General features: G+C 40.9%; 2 protein-coding genes across 2 annotated transcripts; one reads left to right on the forward strand and one right to left on the reverse strand.

The window, feature by feature from the left end:
• Nucleotides 1–3: 3 nt before the first annotated feature.
• CRYM (crystallin, mu) lies at nucleotides 4–8440 on the forward strand (the record flags this gene model as incomplete). The annotated part of the gene is made up of 7 exons (XM_010289506.1): nucleotides 4–114; nucleotides 1188–1250; nucleotides 3404–3505; nucleotides 4054–4237; nucleotides 6680–6801; nucleotides 7655–7739; nucleotides 8376–8440. Coding segments are annotated over 7 exons (732 nt in total), but the record flags the coding sequence as incomplete, so codon positions are not given.
• A 4968-nt stretch (nucleotides 8441–13408) lies between these two features.
• On the reverse strand, nucleotides 13409–17939 carry ANKS4B (ankyrin repeat and sterile alpha motif domain containing 4B). The gene is made up of 2 exons (XM_010289504.1): nucleotides 17776–17939; nucleotides 13409–14480 (listed from the first exon to the last, which is right to left on the reverse strand). Exons 1-2 carry the CDS (start codon nucleotides 17937–17939, stop codon nucleotides 13409–13411), a joined length of 1236 nt encoding a protein of 411 aa, XP_010287806.1.
• Between the last annotated feature and the right edge of the window lie 3308 nt (nucleotides 17940–21247).

The raw sequence follows: 21247 nt of genomic DNA on the forward strand, positions 1-21247 counted from the left end.
GACGCTCTGACAACCAAGTTGGTGACTTTTTATGAGCACAAGAAGGATTCCTCGGTCCCTTCTCACCAAGCGACAGTACTCTTATTTGACCCAAGAAATGGTTCCTTAAAAGCTGTGAGTGTCATGTATGTTTCTGCATTCCCCTCTGTTCATGCTCCGTCGGTTCACCCTGCTGATTGTTAGAAGCTGGAGATTGTGTAAACTGGCCTGAATTTACCCACCTCATCAATGAAAATGTGTTTGTGCCAAATGAGGATTTGGCCTAAAGCCTTCTATCTTGCATACATGTTAAACTGTATTCTGCTGGCTGTTCACTGCTGCTTGTGGTTTGGAGAGAGTCTGATGGCTCACAGGGTGACTGGAAGAGGATAATGATCAGGAAAAGTTTACCTTGCATTTGAAAGGAAAAGAAAAAACCCCTTTCTGAATAGAGAATTGATCTTGAACCATCTTAAGTCTAAATCGAGACACTTACAAGGGGCATCGCAGGGAATTAGTATTCAGGGTCTGATTTTTTATATCTTTGTTTAAAGGATTTACGAATTTTTTAAGAATATTGACCATTTGCATTACACTCTAGTAATAATGATTATTAAAGGGCCAAAAATGGTCAAGAAAACTACATTTGGCTTTTACTCCAAAACTGTCAGTTTTTGAAGCTCCATAATTCATTTGTACGCAGTAGCTAATACACATTGCGGCAGGAGTGCCCCACTGTGTGCAATATACATTAAAGTAGTTCCATAGTTCCCTGCCATCCTTTGTACAGACCAAGGCAGTGCAGACTCATGAACCAGTGCCAGCTTGCATTTGGTCCCTGGTCTTACTGGAGTGCGCAGTATTGCAGTTGACCGACCTTGCGATATATTCCCTGTGTTGGAGAGCCAGGGAAGTGCAGTACATGAAGGGTCGTGTGAGTTAGGGATGGCTCAGCTCTGACCAGTTTTCACTTCCATTTGTGCTGGTGGAATGACATGGAAGAACTGGAATAGACAGAGAATCTGCCCAGTTTAAACATGTGAGTTTTATATGGTTTGTGGTTGCTATAATAGTAGTTACCAGCTTTTAGTTTTTATCTGTGCCTTGTAATATCACATAATTCACAAATTGGATGGAAATGTTTGGTATTTACTCACATTTTCACTGTTCGTTTCAGTTTGTTTGAACCTTTTGGTTTTTTTTAAAAGGTCCTAGATGGCAGTGTCATTACAGCAAAGCGAACAGCTGCAGTTTCTGCAATTGCTACCAAGGTATGTCTTGTGTTTCCTAAATAGGGACAGATTTAGTGGTATTATATATAAAATAACTAGAAGAAATGATGTAAATGGCTTTCAGTGTATGTGAATTTTCATCAAATACAGCTTTAAATTACATTTATGATAACATACATACCTTCAGAGAAAACTTAAAATAGGAGTTTTCTGTTTTGAGTGAGTCATGTCTGGCTTTAACCCTTTGTGTGCGATTGGAGAAGGAATCTGTGCTATGTTTTTGTGCTTGTTCTGCACACTCTTCTGGGAATTTACTGAGGTGTCTTCCTCTGACATTTTCTTTCTTTTGTGCTTGTCTTAACATCCTCCTGTACGGCTTTGGGTGATGTGGCTGTAGTGATAAATTCAGTTTTGTTTAGATGTACATTTTCTGCTGCTGGGCCAAGACAGGTGGGTTGCACTGGACCTGGAGAAAGAGGAAAAAGGCACATTTGCAGGGGGCAATGTGTGTCCTCTTAAGATAGATGATGCTTGGGATAGATGGATGACTTGTTCAGAGCTGTCTGTCTGTCTGTCCATTTCTCTTGTCACTGGAAGATGTCCAGATGACTATGACTACAGCCATAAACTTCAGTGTCTGAAGACAGTTGAGGTGTATCTTGCTGTATGTTGCTTTGAAAAATCGTTTCAATTTCAGTTGGAAATTGCTGGTTCTGAATTCTTTTTTAAAACTATATTTGGTTGGGCTGCTAATAGTGGGAGGAGAGCAAGTCACTGACCATTGCACAGCAGGGTTTTAGTCCTTGCCTCAAAGGATGAGGCAGAGCTCTGAGGGCCAGAGCTCTGTTTTTCACCCATCAGCTTTGCATCAGACTGAAGGCTGATTTCACCACTTCATTAGTGTCAGTCTTCATGCCAGCATGTCTCTATCCATGGCAATAGAGCTAAACTGACATAAAATTGGAGTGAAGAACCTGTCCCCAAGGGCTTCCCCTGGCCCAAGGGACAGAACAATTTACAATGGATTCCTTGGACATGAGGTTAAAGGACCTCATTCATCTCAGCCGTTCTACACTTGGGCAGTTCTGACAGTTTTGACACAGTCAAGGCTCTGCTAGCCTCAAAGGAGCTTGGCTGCTGAAGAGACTTTAAGATCAGATCCTTCATTGTCGTCTGCTGTTTTGGGAAGTGTTCAGGAGTGTTTGAGTTTAGCTCATAGTTGTCATCCTGTCGTCTTTATGGCATTTGCTTTTCAAAGACCCATGCTTTTATGCAAGGAACCTTTGAAATCAGTGCTTTGGAGCCTTTGAAAGGAACATTAAAAAGAGTTTTTGCTACTGAAAAATGGGATCAATGAGATTTTTTAAAAATTTATTTGCAGCAGAATAAGTGTTGAGAGCTTAGACAATTCTAAAGCTTTTTATACAGAAGCGAGTGGCCACAGCAAATGCATAAACAAGACACAAGGATAGCTTTGGGCTGCACTCCATCAGCCCTCTCTTCACCTTTGCCAAGTACTGGGGAATCACAGGGAAGAACTAAACCAGAAAACCAAAAGCAATCATGGAACTGAATTTTAATATTTGTTCCTCAGAACCATCCCTATTTTTACAATACCTGATGCATACATAGCATGGCTTTTACAATGCCAGGGTCTGGTTGTGGTATGATTTATGGCTTCAGGGAATTGAAAAAGAAGGTTTAGTTTGAGGCTACCAGGACGGGTTTACCCACGCAGCTACCACTTCAGTACTGATAGCTTTCAGTATTATGAGCCCTGTTTTCAGCCAGTACAGAACATCAACACTATGGTTTTACACTTAGTTAGTCATCTAGGTGTAATACATTATACTTGTATTAGAGTGTGCCGAGGCCCCAGAATTTGCATTGGCTCATACTGTTGCATGTTAAGTCTGAATTTCAAGAGTCGGACAATTCAAAACCAAATCAAGCTGTGATGTACTTTGGTGCTATTGATGCTAGATTTTGCATTTTAAAAACTATATATATATAGCAGTAATTGAATATTGTTTTATATTGATATGAATCAATCCTAGCTTTTGCATAAAAACTTTTTTTTGTTTAAAAGGACTAAGGATACTGCTTTCTTTTGTAGTATTTTGATATATATTTGTCATACCTGTTAATATGTTGTGCTTACATTTATTTTTTATGTATTTGATACTGTTTAGTTGTTAATGCCAGCTTTTGCAGAAGTGCTCTGCATTTTGGGAGCTGGTGTTCAAGCATATAGCCATTACGATATCTTCACGGAGCTGTTCACATTTAAAGAGGTAATGGACACATCTTAATAGAGGAAAACAGGTGTACCCTGTTATGTTTCAGGACCACTTAGTATAAATAAACCATACTACAGCCAATGAAGTTAAGGGATTAATCATATTTTTATTCTGTTTTTACAGAACCCAAGAATACTCTGAACACCTGTAGAATTTCTTGCTCAAATGGTGGTTTAAAAAAAAGGGGGGTGGTGGAAACAATGTCAAGTTTCAGACGGCTTTTCTCTCCGAGGAAATCCTACTGTGTATGCCATACTTGGATGAGCTTTCTGTCACTTTCCATTAAATACATTTATCAGAAATAGCTGTATTTTATAAATACAACTCTACAAGGAGCTGTTATTCTGGCATAACAAAACAGTCATTTAAATGTAGCCGCACACGCACATGAAATTTGGTCACTTGTGTGACAAGAAAGTTAAATGGGAAAGAACCCCCATTTAGGATACATATAAGTATCTGCTGAAAACCTGGTACTGTGTTCTGTTTCAGCAAGGAGAAATTCGCCAAGCTAATGTGTGTGTCTTTTTTTCCCCTTGAAGGTCAGGATATGGAATCGCACCAAAGAGAAAGCGGTGAAGTTTGCTGATTCAGTTAATGGTCCAGTGCAGGTCTGCTCTTCTGCTCAGGAGGCAGTTACTGGGGCTGATGTGATTATAACAGTCACTATGGCAACAACACCAATTTTATTTGGAGACTGGGTAAAACCAGGTGCCCATGTCAATGGTATGCTGTGTTCTCATCTTCTAAAGAATATATTTATTATCACATTGTTTAGCATCAAAAACTGTTGAAAAGCAGTACTCTCTGCCTCTCAGAATGAATGTTCTTTCCATTTTGGCTTTTTCGCTTTAGTGAGGACCAGTTTCCCAGCCCCGTCTTCCTGGTTTTCTGGAGCCAGAACTTCTGCATATGCTATCACTGGGTGTTTGCTAGAGCATGGGATATGCTTTTTTCCCTAGTGGTGCATCATCTTTCCTACTATGTTGTCACTTGATGCTCGCCTTGCTCTCTGTTTAAATAACCCATACAAACATGTTATTTCCAAAGTGATTCCTGCTCATTCTACTGTTTCCCTGGTAGTTGTCATCTTTTCTTCACCCAATTTTGTAAGCTCCTCTATTTGTTCCTTTTTGGGCTGTTAATGTTGTTTGGTGTTCTTCATTGGGGATTTTTTGTTTGGGTTTTTTGTTTGTTTTGTTTTGTTTTACTTGAGTTAAAAAGATGCAATAACTGAGTTAAGAACCTCACAATTTGACCTCTAATTATGCTGAGGTTTGGGGGGCTTTTTTTTTTGTCCCCCTTTTTTTTTTTTTTTCTCCCTTCTGCCTTGTAATGATGTTGCCACACTATTGTTTGGAGCCTCTGGAAATGCCCACATTTGCTTATTTTATTAATTGTGGGCCTGGTTCAGATGACCTTGTGCACTTTCCAAATGGCATGGTAATAAGACAAAAGCGACTTGTCAAAGGGAACAATTTAAAGGAAGGTCCCACATTCCAGCAGCATCCTACCAATTTTTCAAACTCAATTTAGTCCTTTGTCCTTGAATGTTGTTGTCTGTGTTCTGTCACGGAATGGAAGCCAGAAGTACAACCAAAACCAATTAAGATCTACAGTCACTGAGGCGACACGTACACAAAGACCCCTCTCCTTTCTTTGCCTTTTTTTTTTCCCCCCTCCATTGAGGCATTTGTGCTGTTTGACGAGGCATTCAGGCAACATGGAATTTATTATTCTGTAACAGTTGGACACTTGTAAAAAAGCATTTGTCTACAGTATAACTGGTTTTGTTTGGGGTTTTTTTTCTTTTTTAGCCCATAACAAGTTGATAGTGGTCTTGCTATATTTAAAAAGTTAAGCTCCTTGTTTTCACTTTCTCCAGATAAGTGAAAATCCATGACCTGCTCAACTTGCACTGCTTATAAAGCTGCAAGGAGATAATAGAAAGCTATAGGTTTAAAAATCCTAATTACTAACATTGAACTCTCTGTCTGCATGGGCAAGCCTTTGCTGCAGAATACTTTGGTTCTCATCTGTTCAGGATAATTGAGGGATTCTTCAAATCTTATTTTTCCTCAATAGACGCATAACAAACACAGTCTGGATCAAATGAAAGGACTATAAATTTCAGGGCCTTTGGTAATGATCTGATGAAAGACAAGGGTACAAGAGATAACAGACAAAGCGAGATGATTTTCCTATGCCTCAGCTACCCGGAGTCTGCGAACAAGGATATTCTACTGACAAAACAACTATTGAATGTTTCAGAGGAGCTGTATTAGGTATTAGTTAACTCTGTTTAAAAAATAAAAAGCAGCAAAACCCTGTTAATTTGGCAGTCATAGAAGTAGTTTACTCTGTCTGCAGAATAGTTGTCTTTATAACCTTAAGATTATCTTCCTTGAGTTGCATCACCAGTGATAGAAGTTTAATCTAACAGAGTAATTATGTCACAGTTACTTATCGGTGTTATTTTCAAGGTACCTAGCAAAGGCTTGTTTGTTTTGTAGCTGTACATAGTTACACATATATCAACACAAGAAATGTAAAGATGAGATGATGAAGGGCTAAGCAGAGCTACTTCCTCTTCTCTTCTCTGTCAGCATTATTTGGAAAGAGCAGTCCGACCGGTGTACCAAAGATGTGGAAACAGTGCCAGCAAAGAAGCTCCCTTCTGCTTCGTGAAGAGCTACAGTTTAATGGTCCAGCAGGTTGAAATGCAAAGGCCAATTGATTCCAGTTGTTCTGGCTGTGCTTATGGGGAGTGTGAGACTTTTGTCAGCAGCAGCATCTGCATGACTAGAGGTCAAGGATGCTGTACATTTAAATGAGCTGTAATTTGGAGGGTTGGACCCAATGTCATCCTTCACTGATGTCAGTGGAAATGTAGGGGGTTAGCACCTTACAGAAACAGGCCATGTATATGTCAGCATTGCAGCTGAGGTCAGGTTGAGAGAAATGTAGGCTTTTTCCCAGTTGCTCAGGCACATTCTATTTTTTTGTTGTTTTATCAATCAGTATGTCTCCAGTGCTAACCTTGGATTGTTTGTATTTCCACGTTTCCATAATAATGTCTGTTGTTACCTCACACGTGTCTTTTCGACAAAATGTGGTTGGAAGTTGTTTTAAGCGTTCCTCCCAAATTCACCAGTTTTGTTGTCTTAGCTGTTGGAGCAAGCAGACCAGACTGGAGAGAACTTGATAATGAACTAATGAAGAATTCTGTTCTGTATGTGGATTCCAGAGAGGCTGCTCTTACAGAATCAGGAGATGTTATATTATCAGGGGTAAGACTTTCTTAAATTGTGGACTTGATTTTTGTGGCAATTGGCTTGTGTTTGAAATGAGTTGGTACTGATGATGTGCTGCACTGAAACTTTTTAGAGTATCAGACATAGTTGTTAACACTTTCCAGGCACAGGCTGAAAAATAAATTGGTTTCACACTGAGGCTTCTGTATGCCTATGTCAAAACCATGCAGCCTCTGTATCAGCCATTACATGGCACCATATTAAAGTAGTGTGTTTTCAGCATTGACCTTTGTGTCCAATAACAAAATACTGGTTTTGAAAGACCTACGTATCCTGCACTGTTTGGTAGTTATGTTAAGTATTTTTACAATCTATTTGTTAAAACCTGTAACTTTCATACTGAAGTATTATGGGAAGATTGACAGACATCAGGCCGCTAGAGAATGGACAAGCAGACAGTTAGCGATCTGCAGAAATTTGACAGCAGGGGCTCTTTTAGGTTTAATGGAGGTTTGTGTTTTTCTCTTCTAATGTTTTTGCAGAACAAATATGGTTTCCACTTTTGAGGTTTAACGTAAGAGGTCCAGATACAGTAAGGTGTGTGGAACCCCATGTGTTTTGTTGGATACGTAACAAGCTACCCACTGTAATTTACTGACTGAGGAAAGTCTGTCAGCTGTTTTTTCTCTGAAAATCATTCCACTCCTCTGATTTCTGCCCAGTTTCTGTATTACTTGTCTGAATACTGAACTACTTCAGCTTTGAAAGAGAATCAGTTCTGGTATAGCAGAACTGTAATAGTTTATTTCTTTTGTAAGTCACTCAGGAAAAAAGTTTTAACCTATGTATGGATGTTATGTTTTTGTATAAAAGTGTATTTGTTTTACAGGCAGAGATTTTTGCTGAGCTGGGAGAGGTACTGAAGGGTACAAAACCAGCCCTGCCTGAGAAAACAACAGTGTTTAAATCACTGGGTAAGAACAACCCCTCCTGTGTACAAGTCTGACAGAAAACAATGCCTTGTTATTTGTTAGGCCCCCCATGTGTGGGAAAGCTGCAGATCATCTTCAAAACTGCAGTGGCAATGCACTGTCTAGAAGAAACTAGAACGGGATTTGCATTTTGCCTTTTTATTTCCCTTTTTTATTTATCTAGCAGGACTGATGTAATGAAAAGTGATAGGAAAGCAAACAAACAATAGGAAGAAGTACATTTTCCATTTCACAATGGTTCAATACATGACTGCAGCATTTATTAATACAGCTCCAAACCGAATGCCCTGCTGTTATGCCTCTGAAGTCTGTCTGACCTACAGACAATGTGGCAGTGTACTGTGGGGTTGGAGTTGATGTTTGGGGGAAAGAGATCTGAAGGGGCCAAGTTGTGATATGAACACCAAAAATTAGATTCCTACTATTAACTTCATATAGCACACCTAACAGTTACATGATGGCTATAAACTCTGAATGTAACACTAGGTGCTGGGGATGGGGAATGATTTCTGTTGCTGTCCAGTTAGATGATTTCCTGAGTCCTTCTGTTCCCTTCTGAAGCTAAATTATTTTCTACAGCTGAAGAACGGTTTGAAGGTGACTTTAATTCTTTTTCAGGGATGGCAGTTGAAGATACAGTAGCAGCAAAATTTGTTTATGACTCATGGTCAGCTGGTAACTAAAGAGAGAAGTCTACAATGCCAACGAGGCCAAGAAAATTGTTTGCACTTAGTTTCCTTGTATCTTTTGTTAACAAGAAAGGCACCAGTCCTATCTGAATGTGGCTCTTCTAGAACATTCAAGAATGAAAAGTAAAGTTTCAGCAATAGACTAATTTCTGCAGTTTTCTAATGGCAAGTATTAGATACCTGCAGTATTAGTAATATATGTATCTCATGTAATGGCAAGTATTAGATGTTTGCAGTGATACTAATAGGTTATTTTTACATATTTTGGTAGAGCTCTGGAATCAATCCCTTTCCTCTCTAATTATTTATGTAACAGAAGTCTGTGGGTATATTTCATGCTTTTAGAGGGGCAATTCATACTGTAGTAAAATATATCAATTTGGAGAATGGACTCTGGCATCATATTTACCTGTGATGGTACTTTAAACACAGCTGTGGGTTTCTGTGCTACACTGACAGTAGCCTTAATCTTCAGTCTCTCCTGGGAATGCAGCCCACCCCTTCCCTTCCAGCTCAGACTGGGATCTGGAAGTCACCATCCTTACTTTCACCCCCCACAAACCCCCTTCTCTGCCCTCACACCCGATGGTTTTCCATTTAAGAGCATACTCCTGAGTGGGAGTTTATATAAATAATGATGCCTTCATACAGTTAGATTTCTGTCTGGTTTTGTGAAAGACCTAGCTCAGGAAGACTTAAAGAGCAAAAAATCAGAGCTAATATTATGTACATTTTTAACTGGGAGGAAACTGCCCTCAATACCTCCGTTAGTATGGCCCTAAGTGGGATATTGCCATTTTCCTATTGCAAGGAGTCATCCAAAATGTGAGTACTAAAAATGTGTTCTGATTTAACTTCTAATCTATAATCTGTGGGGAGATTTTTTTTATTAATCTATGGTGTTTGTAAGTTCTTCTTCTAAGCTTCTCGGAGATTGGAACCGTGCAAATTGATTTCAATAGGATAAACTTAAGTGTAGGCAAATATTTTCATCTTGGCAGTACTATGCATCGATTGCTAATTGTTCTTTTATCCCAGTGGGTATTTGCTGGGACAGGAATTTCCATGATCCTTTCTTGGCGGAAGAACTCAGTGATGTTCTACATAAGGAAAAGTTCCAGTTTTGTGCTGTTATGCAACTGCCTTACAAAAGATTGAGCATCTGCTGAAAAATAGCTATTGCCCTCGAAACAAATTCTTGTCTTAGGCTAGAGTCATGCCTTACGAAATTTTATTTCTACTTGCATATTATTTCATGCAGGCTATTAAGTGTTTCTTCAATCTGTGGAAGGGTTAGGTGACATGGTCATTCTATATTGACGCCAGTAGAATACAGCAGAGCAAAAGGAAGGAGGTTCAGAAGCAGCATTAAAGCCCTTGATGATGCATAAGTAAGTATAGAAGAGGTTAGCGAGTACAGTGCAGGTGTGACATAATACTAAAAGTTATAAGCCTGGTGTAAACTAGTTGGAAAAAAGTAGTAAGTGGCAGAGTTTGTAATTTGCAGAGTTTTAGTGTGGAAGGGTACCAGACCAGTAAGTGAATAGGGCCAAAAGATGTGTTTCTGTGGCTAGAAGTCTAACGCCATGGACCTTGTTTGTATCAGCAGAAACAAGAACAGAAATTTCTCTATAAGCTTTTGCATTTTTTTATTGTAGCAAAATTACTATTTTCACATATGTTTTTTCTTCTATGTCATTTCTGAAGTGTTCAGAAATATATGTGTTGGCTTGGCTTGTTACTTCAGCAATGGAGAACTCCACTAGTGTGAGACAAATGTGACAGCCATCAATGTTCCAAATTCAAGAACTCTATGGTAACTTGCACTTACTATTTATGACAATATTACCCCAGTTCTGTGCCTGTGTAAAACAAGGTTTGTAATTTAAAGTGAGACGTAGTATTTGGGAAGAAGACAAATACAATTTATTTTCACATGTACTTTTCTACAGACCATGCACTTTAAAAGTAGATGGAACTAGTCCAGAAACCTCGTTATGAAACCCACAGTGTTCTTGGCTTTCATGGGCAATAGGGAGCCTGGCTTCAGCATTGTACCTCTGAATTCATGAAGAGGATTCGATTCAATTACAATGGGAGTTGCTTGGAAGCTGTCTTTAGATTTTTTTCTTTTTTTTTTTTTTTTAGGGGAAATAATAGCCTTAATTTTCATGTTTCCTTCTCTTGCAAATCAGAGTCTCAAGAAATTGTGTAACTTGCATTTATGTTAAAATTAAATAGATACTGCTGTCTTTATTTGACTTTCATTTTGTTGTGCATTCCTTTTGTTCTGGGTGGTTTTGTTTATTTTTGAAGATCAGGAAGAAAGTATTCAAGTTGTTACAGTGACTACTTTCTCAATAAATGTGATCACTGAATTTAAAGGGGAAAATAAATTGAGACTGCTCTTCTCCACTGTGATACTCCCATGCTGCACATTCCCTCCTCTTGATATCTGTCCAGTGCAGAGTATGAAATCCTTAAAGAAGGAGAATCCTGTACGTGGCAGGGCTGTGATCATGTGAGATCCCATGGTTTTACCGTTTGGGTTTTGACTGGGCTATAAGTTTGCACATGTGATACATAAAGTGTCTCCAATGGAACTGTACTGTACTATTACTAAGGAGTCGGATCTGGGATTCACTAATTTAAATACTTCAAATTATAAAAGAAACAAAGGGGTTGGTGATAAAATTTGGAAAACAGCAAAGTACGTAAGTGGAAAAAACTGAAATGTGAATGTTCCTCATTATTATTTCTGCCCCCCCTCCCCTTGTTCCACACAGCTGCTTTATCTCAGAGGCCAATTTCCAGGACCATCCTGCAAGAAAAGGCCTAGCACTATTGCACTTAATTTTTAAAATTTATTTTAAAAGGATATATATATATTGGGGTTGAATCAGTTGCCTACAATGTCATGTGGGTTGCTCTGGGACTTCTTGCTTGGTCTCTAGACTGTAGAGACTTCCTCAGTTCCAGAAGGACAAGGAACTCCTTCCTGTAGATCTTGTGCTGTCTCTGCTAGGTCCATAGTTACTGTGGATACCTTAAGGACATGCCAAAACACGCTGGATGCTTGTGACAACCGAGTCAAACAATTTAGGTGCAGATAGTCTCTGCCATTACCTCTGGCTGTCAGAGGTCACAGCAACTGGGCAGATTCTCAGTGCAATTTAGAGGTACTTGGGGCCTATCGCAGAACTGCTGGAGCTGTTCTGTGGTAAGGGCAGGTATTGGACACGTCCTTTGTGAGCAGCACCACTGTCTGATGTTGTGATGGTGTGTTGTGGGCAGGTCACAAGCGTTTGGGCAGGTAAAGAACCAGACTGAGAATGATAGGATTTGACCCTTCAAAATCCACGCATCATATGCCTTCAAATATGTAAGAGTCATCATTTCCTTCTTGCTTCGTTAAACATTTGGAAGTTTCTTAGCCAAAATGAAAACAACCCAGCATGTTAATAACACAGAACCTGGGGGGATGCTGTCTGATTTAATTACTGTGCTAAGCACAGCAGTCGTGGTTGTGCAGAACGGGACGCTGATGTGATGACTGCTTAATAGAAGAAAATAGCGACCTGCTGAAGTACGGAATCCAAGGAGGAAAGAATGCCGTATAAAGCCCAGGCGAGAAAAGGAATTATAACAAACAAATCCAAGTAAGAAGAAGAAGATGTAGAAAAAAGGAAGCATGTTAAAATAGGTTATTAACTAGGAATAGTGTCCGCATGCATAGTATACCCCTGAGGAAAAAGTGATAGCTGACTAATGGAAAGCTATAAAAAGAGATTTAAAGTTAAAAGTCCTGCTAATAATTGTGCCTCTTAAAACTTAAGATCTTTGGCAGAGCGAGGCTGCTACAGGCACCTTATTAGGTTCAGAAAACTGAACAGGAGTGATTAATTCATATCAGATAGTGCTGTCTTCCCAAGGGAGCAGGCCTGAGAGAAAGGATGGGAAGCCTGCTGTGGATACCTCCAGGTAGACTGTAAAGAACAGGAGCTTCCACAGAAGCACAGTCTCATTTTCTTGCCACGAGCTGAGTGTGTGTGTTACAGGCAGTTTTCAGACTGAAGCTGACAACAACCAACAGAAAATGCTGGGTGGTAAGAGTCCTAGTTTCTGGGACTTCCCATGGCAAATGCACCCTATAGGAACCAAGCTGAGGATATACCAAAACAGATCAAGAATGTTGAAAATAAAACCTCAGCTTCTTGTACTTAAAAGTATTGTGGTCTTGATGCCATTTAGGACTTGTTGGGTGCTGGCAACTGGGCCCAGTCTAATGAGAGAGAAAAGAATATACAGCTCACACCAAACCTCTCTTGGCAGGGTACTTCATGTATTTTTTAATTAATATCATTACAGTAGCAAAACACTTTACTGACAAGAACACAATCAAAACTTGCTGTAAATTAGTCTTGCATTCAGAGGCTATTAAAGGCAATAAGCCATAGCTGAAATCAAGATTCGGATGCTATTCCTAACGTGTGATCGGTACCAGGAACGGTGGTTTGCAGCAATCTAACAAGCAAATGGAGAAAACTCAAAGCTCTCAAGCTTTGGGAATTCTCTTTGCATTGTGGTTTTGGAGAAGAAGGGAAGTGCTTTATGAAGGAATGTAGTGTGGCTGGCCTTCACTAATATTTTAGTGAATTTAAATAATTCCAATGAGAAAAAATCCAATCTCCATAAACAGTTCAGGGAGAAAAGGGTTTTAATCTATAGCTTTTGGGTTTTTACCTTCACATGCTTTCCTTTTGGCAGAATATACTTGAATTAATATCTGTGCACCACAGCCATCTATCCAAAGAGAAAAATCTTTGTCCTTGCTGTACTTCCTAAAGCAATTGGTAACCTCTCTGCCTTTTGCTTTAGCAGACGCCTGAAAAGAATTGTGTGCTCTTTGGAAAGAGGAAAAGAATGAATCAGTGTGCAGGTGACAGCAACAGGTATGTTCATTTATAAGCAAGTATCTACAATCTTTCCAGCCTTCTTGAGTGCTTGTTTTCTTTTATTCACGGCATTCAGGACTTTCTTTCTCGGCCCAAGCTCCATCTGAATGCTCTGTAGATCTTCATCAGAACATAGCATCAGGGCATCTAAATCAATCTTTTCCCTCATGAAGACTGGAAGAAACTCATCCAGTGTCTGTGATGCCAGAAATACCTCAAGGGGTGTGTTCTCTGCTTCCTCGTCATCCCAGATTACTTCTTCCTCATGCCAAGGGATATCAACACCATTTTCAGCATCATCTTCCCTGCCATTCTCAGCATTTTCACACTGAAAGAGCTCACTGGACATTTTAAAGCTTATGTCTTCTTTCTCAGAAGACACAGTTCCAGGGTTTACATCCGCAGCCAAATTCCTTCCAAATACAATCTTGCCAAGACCTGGCCGCTTAAAAATGGAGAGCTGACTGTCATTATCAGAAAAGCCTTTCTCTCCGAGGTCATTCAGTAATTCATCCTCCTCTTTCTCATCAAACAAATGCATCACAGTTCTCCTACCTGTACCATTCTCTTGGTCATTGCTTTGTGTTCTCTGGCTTCTTGTGCTGTCAGCTGTCTTTTTTGCTTTCAGTTTGAAGGTATCTTTCAGATTTTTGGAGAAAGGACTTGTATTTGAAGCAAAGAGACTAGGCAACTTTATTCTGGAGTGTGTCCCTCTGGAAGAATTTACTGTACCAACCTTTTCTTTCATATAATTCCGGTTCATTTCGTGCTGGTGTTTCTCTTGGCGCTTCTCGCATTCCTTGATTTGTTTCTCCACATTCCTCTGGGCCTGCGCTTTGAGTTTGGAGACCTTCTTTGGGTTCAGCATGTTCTGCTCGGTGGCAGCTTTGTCCAGGATTCGGACACATTCGTTGCGGTCTCTGCTGGCAGCCACCTCCAGGGGAGTGCGGAGATCGTTGTCCAGAGCAAATATATTGGCACCGAAGTTGATCAAGAAAGAAACACAATGGATATGACCGTTGCAAGCAGCGTGGTGGAGAGGAGTGTTCCCCCAGATGTCACATTTGTCCGGATCACCTCTGGGAAGGAAAATAGCATACAGTGAGCTGGATGTACCCAAGTACTGCAGTGGACTGAACAGATACTAAATATTTAGCACAGCTTTGCTACGAGGAGTACAGCCCAATGAAAATGAGTCAGCTTAGCTCCATCCTCTAGAACGGTGCTGCACCTACTTACACGAGCACTGAGTTTGGCTGCGTGCGTGGCATAAGCTCTAATTCCTGCCCGCCTGTGGGCTCAGGCTTCAACTTCTACTCATTGGAATTAATGGCAAAATTGTTTCAATAGCTTTTGGGTGGAATATTCTGAAGGCTTTTTGGTGACTTTCCCCTTTTGTATGTCAAATGCAGGGACAATATTATGAGACTTCTTCACTGGCCACAGTGATATATACTTAATGAACGTATGCAGTAACTTTTTTGGTAGGTATAGGTAAATGATTAGGAGTAAAGTCCTGATTACACATTTGTCTCCATTGCTATTAATTTAAGCTCAGATAGATACCGTTGTTTTTCTTCAGCTCTTTTGTTCTTCTTAAGCTGCTTTTACTCATGGGGTTTGAAAATCAGAAGCTCATTTGAAAATAAAATACCACATCTTTTCAATTGAATTTAAAGCCAGTGGAAACTATTGCTTGCTTTTTAACTCTTGTACTGACTTCACACTGAACTGCTGCCTGCAGATCAGAATCGGCTTGAATCTTTTAATTCATATTTGGCAGGATCAACATTAGCAATGGTTCAGAACAGAGCTTGGGCCATCTGTGGCTGATAACCAAGGCAGACACAGTAGCCCACACCCTTTAATAACTTCAGAGCCAGGGGCCAAATTGACACGGAGAATTTCTGCTCGTGGGAGTTTAAGCATTTCTGTGTCTTGGAGATTCGTTGCACAGCGATTATACTATGAATGAAATGGTACATGCTATCACAAAATCTCCTTCAGGCATTGATCTCTGGCTCTGAGTGTCTCTGAAGAAAAGCACTAACATATTTGTTGAGGGCCAAATCTGACAACATCCTTCAGCCTGAAATGCCACGGCAAGAGAGAGGTCGGGGGTCCTCGCAGAGCTGAGATGTTGCTGCTCGCGTTAGGAAACAACGGCAAATCTGAGCATGCCAGGCTGCAACAGCACAGGCATTTCTACGAGGAGGTGGCAACTGAGGATCAAAGTTTCTCCACTTAGACATATGGAAGCCATGTGTACATATTTCTGCTTTTGCGGCTCCGCCTGGGGAGCTGCCTGACCGCGGCCAAGCGTGCTGGATTCCTTAACTCCCACATTAGCGAACAAGCTTCGTTATCCTGAGCCTTGGGAGTGCCAGGTCATCCATCCTCCCCCAGGTCCCTTCATAGCTGCTTGTGGTCTCTTTTCCCCGTGGAGCCTGCCAGCCTTTGAGCCTCAAACAATTGACAAACCAGAGTGTCTGTTCCCAGCTCAGTGGGACTTTGGATAAGGTTTGACATCCACTTTGGGTTCTCATACTCCTCTTTTCCCTGCTTTCCCAAGAAAGAGGCTCGCACAAAAGAGACCAGATCTGCTACTTGGTCTTGCTTTTATTCATGCACCTGCAAAGCGAGCAGAGGAAACAGCTCTTGATGCCTGGGAAGATAAACTATTTCAAGATGAAAGAGTTTATTGTTAGTATTGCTACATTTTCCAAGGGCTGAAAGTGTTGCAAGCTTCAGAGTCCTAAAAACTGCAACCACTTTAAGGAAAACCATCCTGCGTCTCAATGCCTTTGTCAGGAAACCCCTTCAAGGAAAGGATGAATTTGTTAAACATAATTGAAATACTTTCTCACAAGAAAACATTAACTGACTGCAGAACAGACTGAACATCTTCCAAAATTCAGCTTCTCCCAAGAAACCAGTGAGACTCCCTCCATGTTTCTGACAGCCCCACCTTGCTGATCGTGTCAAGAAATCTTGGATTAAAGTGGAGGTGAATGCATATGTTTGAAAATTTTGAGGGCAATACTGTCCCAAAGCTATCCTCTAGGAAGAAAGAGTTAGAAATGCATTAAATAACAAATATGTAGAAATTCCGATCTTTATGTCATCCTCTGTGACTTCTATCAACTTATATGGTAGAAGACATATTTTTCACTAAAATTTTGAAAAAAATTATTTCCTTAGCTAGTTGTTCTGTCTTCTAGGCGTTCAGGGACAAACCTTTATTGATTCTAGATCTTGGAGCTACCTTAGTTATACAAGTTGGAAAAACTGTCAATCTCTTTTTGCTTCTCCTGGGGACACAGCAACAACCATGCAGTCCAAAGGTCTTTTTTATTGTGTTACGGCAGCCACACCTGAGCTCAATGAGCTATAAAGCAAATCTATGAAAAACCTATTTTTATTCCATATTTTCAATTCTATTTTTAAGAAAAGAAAACTCAGATACATCCAAATAATTATTCAACTTTTCCCTCCAATCTTCTTTAAACTAGTATGATTAAAAATACAGGTCAACTTAATCTTCATCTCAGCCCAGAAAGAGTATTTTATTAACTGTATCTCTACACAAGAGCAGATTTTCTTTTATTAGATCTTATTACAGAATCACAGCTTAAATGGTAGGCTCCAAGCAAGCGAATACGGAGGGTGGGGAGGTAGTTACTGTTTCAATAATACATTTTCAGCATATCGTACATTTAAATGATACCAAACAGAAATATCACAATTAGAAAATAAACCTGTAGAAAACCTTCCTTTACTTTTTTCTTGGTTTTTTTTCAGGTTGGCAAGTATGATACCCCATCTTCTGAAACAGTATTATCATTTTTATCATCATGTTAGTTGCTAATACTCTAAAAAGCAGAGAAACAACAATTTTGGATGTTACTGTCTCAAAGCTATCGGTTGTGACTTGCCTCTGGAAAGCATTGAACCTTCGCAGGTGTCTACTAACTGCACTTTGGAAGCAAATGGGAGAGATTTTTTGCTAAAAATGTTTCAAACAATGCATTTCCCTAGAGCCAGTTTCAAAATTATGTTATCACCAAAGGCTGTTGGCCAACTTCTCCGTTACAGCGAGGTGAGGTCCCAGAGCCCTGCTCCTACTAACCGCTCCCTGCAGACTCCATGTATGAGGTGGTCCTGCTGATGTCGATGCGGCTTCACCGACCGCACGTACAGACCTGCTCACAGGTTCTGGGCCATTGCAGATGAAGAGGAACAGTCTTGGCAATGCATTGAAAGAAATGACCGTGATTTTCAGCCTTTTGGATCTGAGGTCATCAGGGCATTAGAAAAATGACGCACTAATTATACTTTTCAGCCACACGCTTTAAGCAATGAGGCTTGACTTACCCCCTCCGACATATGACTTCCAGAGCTTCTAGATACCCATGGTATGCTGCCAGAAGGGTGGGTGTCATCCCGTCTTCATCTGAAGTATTGAGGTCTTTCCTAGTGGCTTCTTTCAAGAGGTCCAAATTGCCGTCAGATGCTGCTTTGTGATACCTGCTGGACATTTTCAGTGACTTCTCGTTTCCCAAAGCAGCTCTGAACGATATTCAGACTGTACAGCCACCCTGCCGTTACAGGGATAGTTCGTTAATGATTACAAGTTGAGATGTCCACGTGAGGATGGAAATGAGGAGGCAAAGTTCATCCCAGCAGACAACTTATCTGGAGCTCTGTGTAGGTAATAAGGCAATGGTGTGGTGAATGCTTTAATTTTCTGGAAGGTGGCTCTGCCGTTCACCATTCGTTGCATATTTGACTATTTAAATGTAGAAGGGATTCGTTCGTCTTCTCTGTGTCTTTGCCTAACTGTTCTGGAAAAACTTCAAAAGGACCTTGGACTTCAAAAACTTCAAAAGACCTTCAAAAGGCCGTCAATGTCAGTATGACCAGATTTCACCCTAAGTAATAAAGTATCCCTGAGTTTTGATAGGGTGAAATGCGTAAGCAGTTACCTTCACTGGTGAAGTCTTTTGTAACCTATCATTTACCGGGTTGCTGCATTTAAAAACAAGCCTCTGCCCCACCAAAGCAGGCGCATCCATGAAGCTGTTTCATGTACACAGATTGATGTGCGGACGGAAACTGGCCTCTGGGGACCAGGGTGGTGTTCGGATAAAACTGCCAGCAGGTCCGCAAGTCACGGCCGGCAAAAGCACAGCCTAGTGTGTGAACCTCTCAGCCACAAATTGCATTTCATCAGAGGATCTCAAGGCACTCGGTAAATACAAATTCATCTCTAACAGGTACTGTAATCTCTGTTTTGGATGCAGAAAATAAGCAGGATTTCCTCAGGATAGCACAGGGAACTCAAGAAATGGAAACGTGATGGGGCAGAACCCACTGCCCCAGCCTGGGCACTGTGGTCCTTGCCTGGGGACGGATGGGTCCAGTGCCCACGTCACATAACCACTTCTTGCTTTGGAAATCATTTCCCCCGGTTTCAGTGGCAGCAAGGGCTGCCTTTATGGGTAGAAGCTTATAGAGTTAGACTGTAATTCTCATTTTTAGGTTCAAATGAATTACTCGGAGAAAACCATGTGAAAGATGAGTTTTAAAACAGTAGCTGAGAAGAAACCAGTAAGAGATTACCTGCTGCTTAATAAAATGCTACAGGCTACCTGTTATTCTGCTCACGTTCACAACAGCTGCCAGATGAATGTTTCTTTTTTGTCAAGCTGTTTGCTATGACTAACCGAATTAACCCGTATCTTAGAGAGTCGGCCCTCGGCAATGAGCAGCGAGGTTTTGTGGCTTGTCATGCCTCTGTTACAGAAGCAGCAGCAACTGCAAACCAGCTCATTGTCCAGGGTGGGTGCAAGTACGGAAGGGAGTGCCACCTCATCTCCGTCCCGTAATGCCACCCGTGCAATGCACCGGAGGCCTCTCCAAATGGGCTTTCTCTCTTCATTATTTTCTCGGGCAGGGGTGGAAGAGCTCTTCAGGAACAAACCTGTACCAACATTTTCCTCCATGAGGACAAAGGGGGTCAGTCGGATCCTGTGACGGGTTTGAATCTTTGAATAAACAAGCCTAGGCAGGAGGAAACTAAAGCCCGGTTTTCCTTCGTGTCGCCCACAAGACACAGCCGCCCCCGGTGCTATCCTGCCGTCTCGGGGCAGCGAGGAAGGGCTGCGCTTCACCCAGGTCACCTCCGTCCCCGCATTAGAAGGCAGATTTACCCTCAGCCCTTTTTCAAGGTCCTTGCATTGCCATTAATATTTTTCTAATAAAAAATGCAGTCATTTATTCCATTTACTATTTAACCAGGCTCAGCACTGAGTTAAATTTACAGCTACTAGAAGAAACTAGCTGTTGCAGGGCAAAGACAGGTGACGCACGTGCTTTTTTATGTATATCTTAGATTAGCTGGCTCTTGATGCCATTGAATTTTATTTCCTTTACTGGGTAGTGTAAGCTTTTTCACTCTCAGGAGTGTGAAACGATCGCCTAGGCACATACAGCATATACCACCGGTGTCTGGTAGAAGAGAGAGGACAGCATTTTTCTTGTATGTTGGTATTTCACATTGTTAGCTACACCCCTGAAAGCGAGTTGGTAGCAAAAGAGACCTTTTCGTTTTTCAAGATATTGATTTCTACTGCAGAAGTGCATTAATTTGCTTTTCTATTAATTAATTCAGCACACAAAGTGTTGATCTCAGAGTGATTTTTGTCATCTAACATCTGAAAATAGTGATTTTAAAAGAAAGTTACTCTGTATGATGCTAAGTGGGAGACTACTGTTCCAAGTTTTAATTAGAGGTGAAGCAAAACCCACGTCAATTGGAGAGAAGCTCCGGGACCTTGCAAGCTTTATTATTATTATTTATGTCACAAAAGTAGGCATCACAAAAAAGAAAGAAAAAAAGAAAAAACCAAACAAAATCTCCATCTGTTTCTAAACTCGTGGTATTTGTTCATCTTTGTCCCATTCAAAAACCTCAACTTAAAATGCGATAAATGATTCAACATCAAATGAGCTAAATTTCTCAGCCTGAATGGAGATTTTTCTTTTGAGACTAAAGCTCAAAATTGTGAACTTTTTAAACTCCCTCGGTAGTTAGAATGGAGCTTTTCTTCTGGGGTTTGAAAAGAACTTCAAAACCATTCCACTTCCAATTGAAATGTCTTCCCAGGCTCAGGAGAAACTCTGTTGTGATGGTACGTGATGTTGTAAGCTAATGAAATTATTTACTAGCAGTTTTGATTTGTTACAGGATTTTGCTATGTCTCTGATTATTGCTCTATTTTTGGAGAACCGTCTTAAATAACATATTACCAATCAAACGAACTATTTAGATTGAAAGACTACGGCGTCGTTAGTTACGTTGTTCTAGAATAACTGAGAGCCCAGTGTGACGAGCGATGTTGTTGTGCCATCTCTTTTGCACGAGGTATTATCCAGCACAACATTGCAAGTTTTACAAGCGCCAGACGCCGTATGGTAAAGGCCATATGAGGGGAGGCAAGGGAGGCTCTGTTTGTCTAATGAGATCCTTGGAACTAATGGGCTTAGAGAAGAATGAAATTAGTCACACGGGGTAATTGTGGCAACACAATTCAGAGATGACGACAACATTGAAACAGCAATAAAAGCTTATTTCTTCACTCCTTAGAGAGGCAAAACCGGCGTGCCCAAGGGCTCCGCTGCCTCTCGAGCAGCTCCGTTCCCACAGCGAGGCCGAGTGTGAGCCAGGCCCGCGCTGCCCGAGGCCCGTCCCGATGGGAGCTTTGCTCAGCTGCACCCCTGCGCGAGTCGGGGGCCCGGAGCAGCCCCAGCAGCCCGCCTGCATGCGCCGTTTCGGGCGCGAGGC

The sequence above is a fragment of the Phaethon lepturus genome, unplaced genomic scaffold, assembly GCF_000687285.1.
Source record: "Phaethon lepturus isolate BGI_N335 unplaced genomic scaffold, ASM68728v1 scaffold14756, whole genome shotgun sequence".
NCBI lineage: Eukaryota > Metazoa > Chordata > Aves > Phaethontiformes > Phaethontidae > Phaethon > Phaethon lepturus.

Coding starts and splice junctions, on each gene's coding strand:
- ANKS4B (XM_010289504.1), bottom strand. CDS start 17,939: ATGTCCAGCAGGTATCACAAAGCAGCATCTGACGGCAATTTGGACCTC. Junction 14,481..17,775: donor GAAGTCATATGTCGGAGGGG/GTAAGTCAAGCC, acceptor TTTCCTTCCCAG/AGGTGATCCGGACAAATGTG.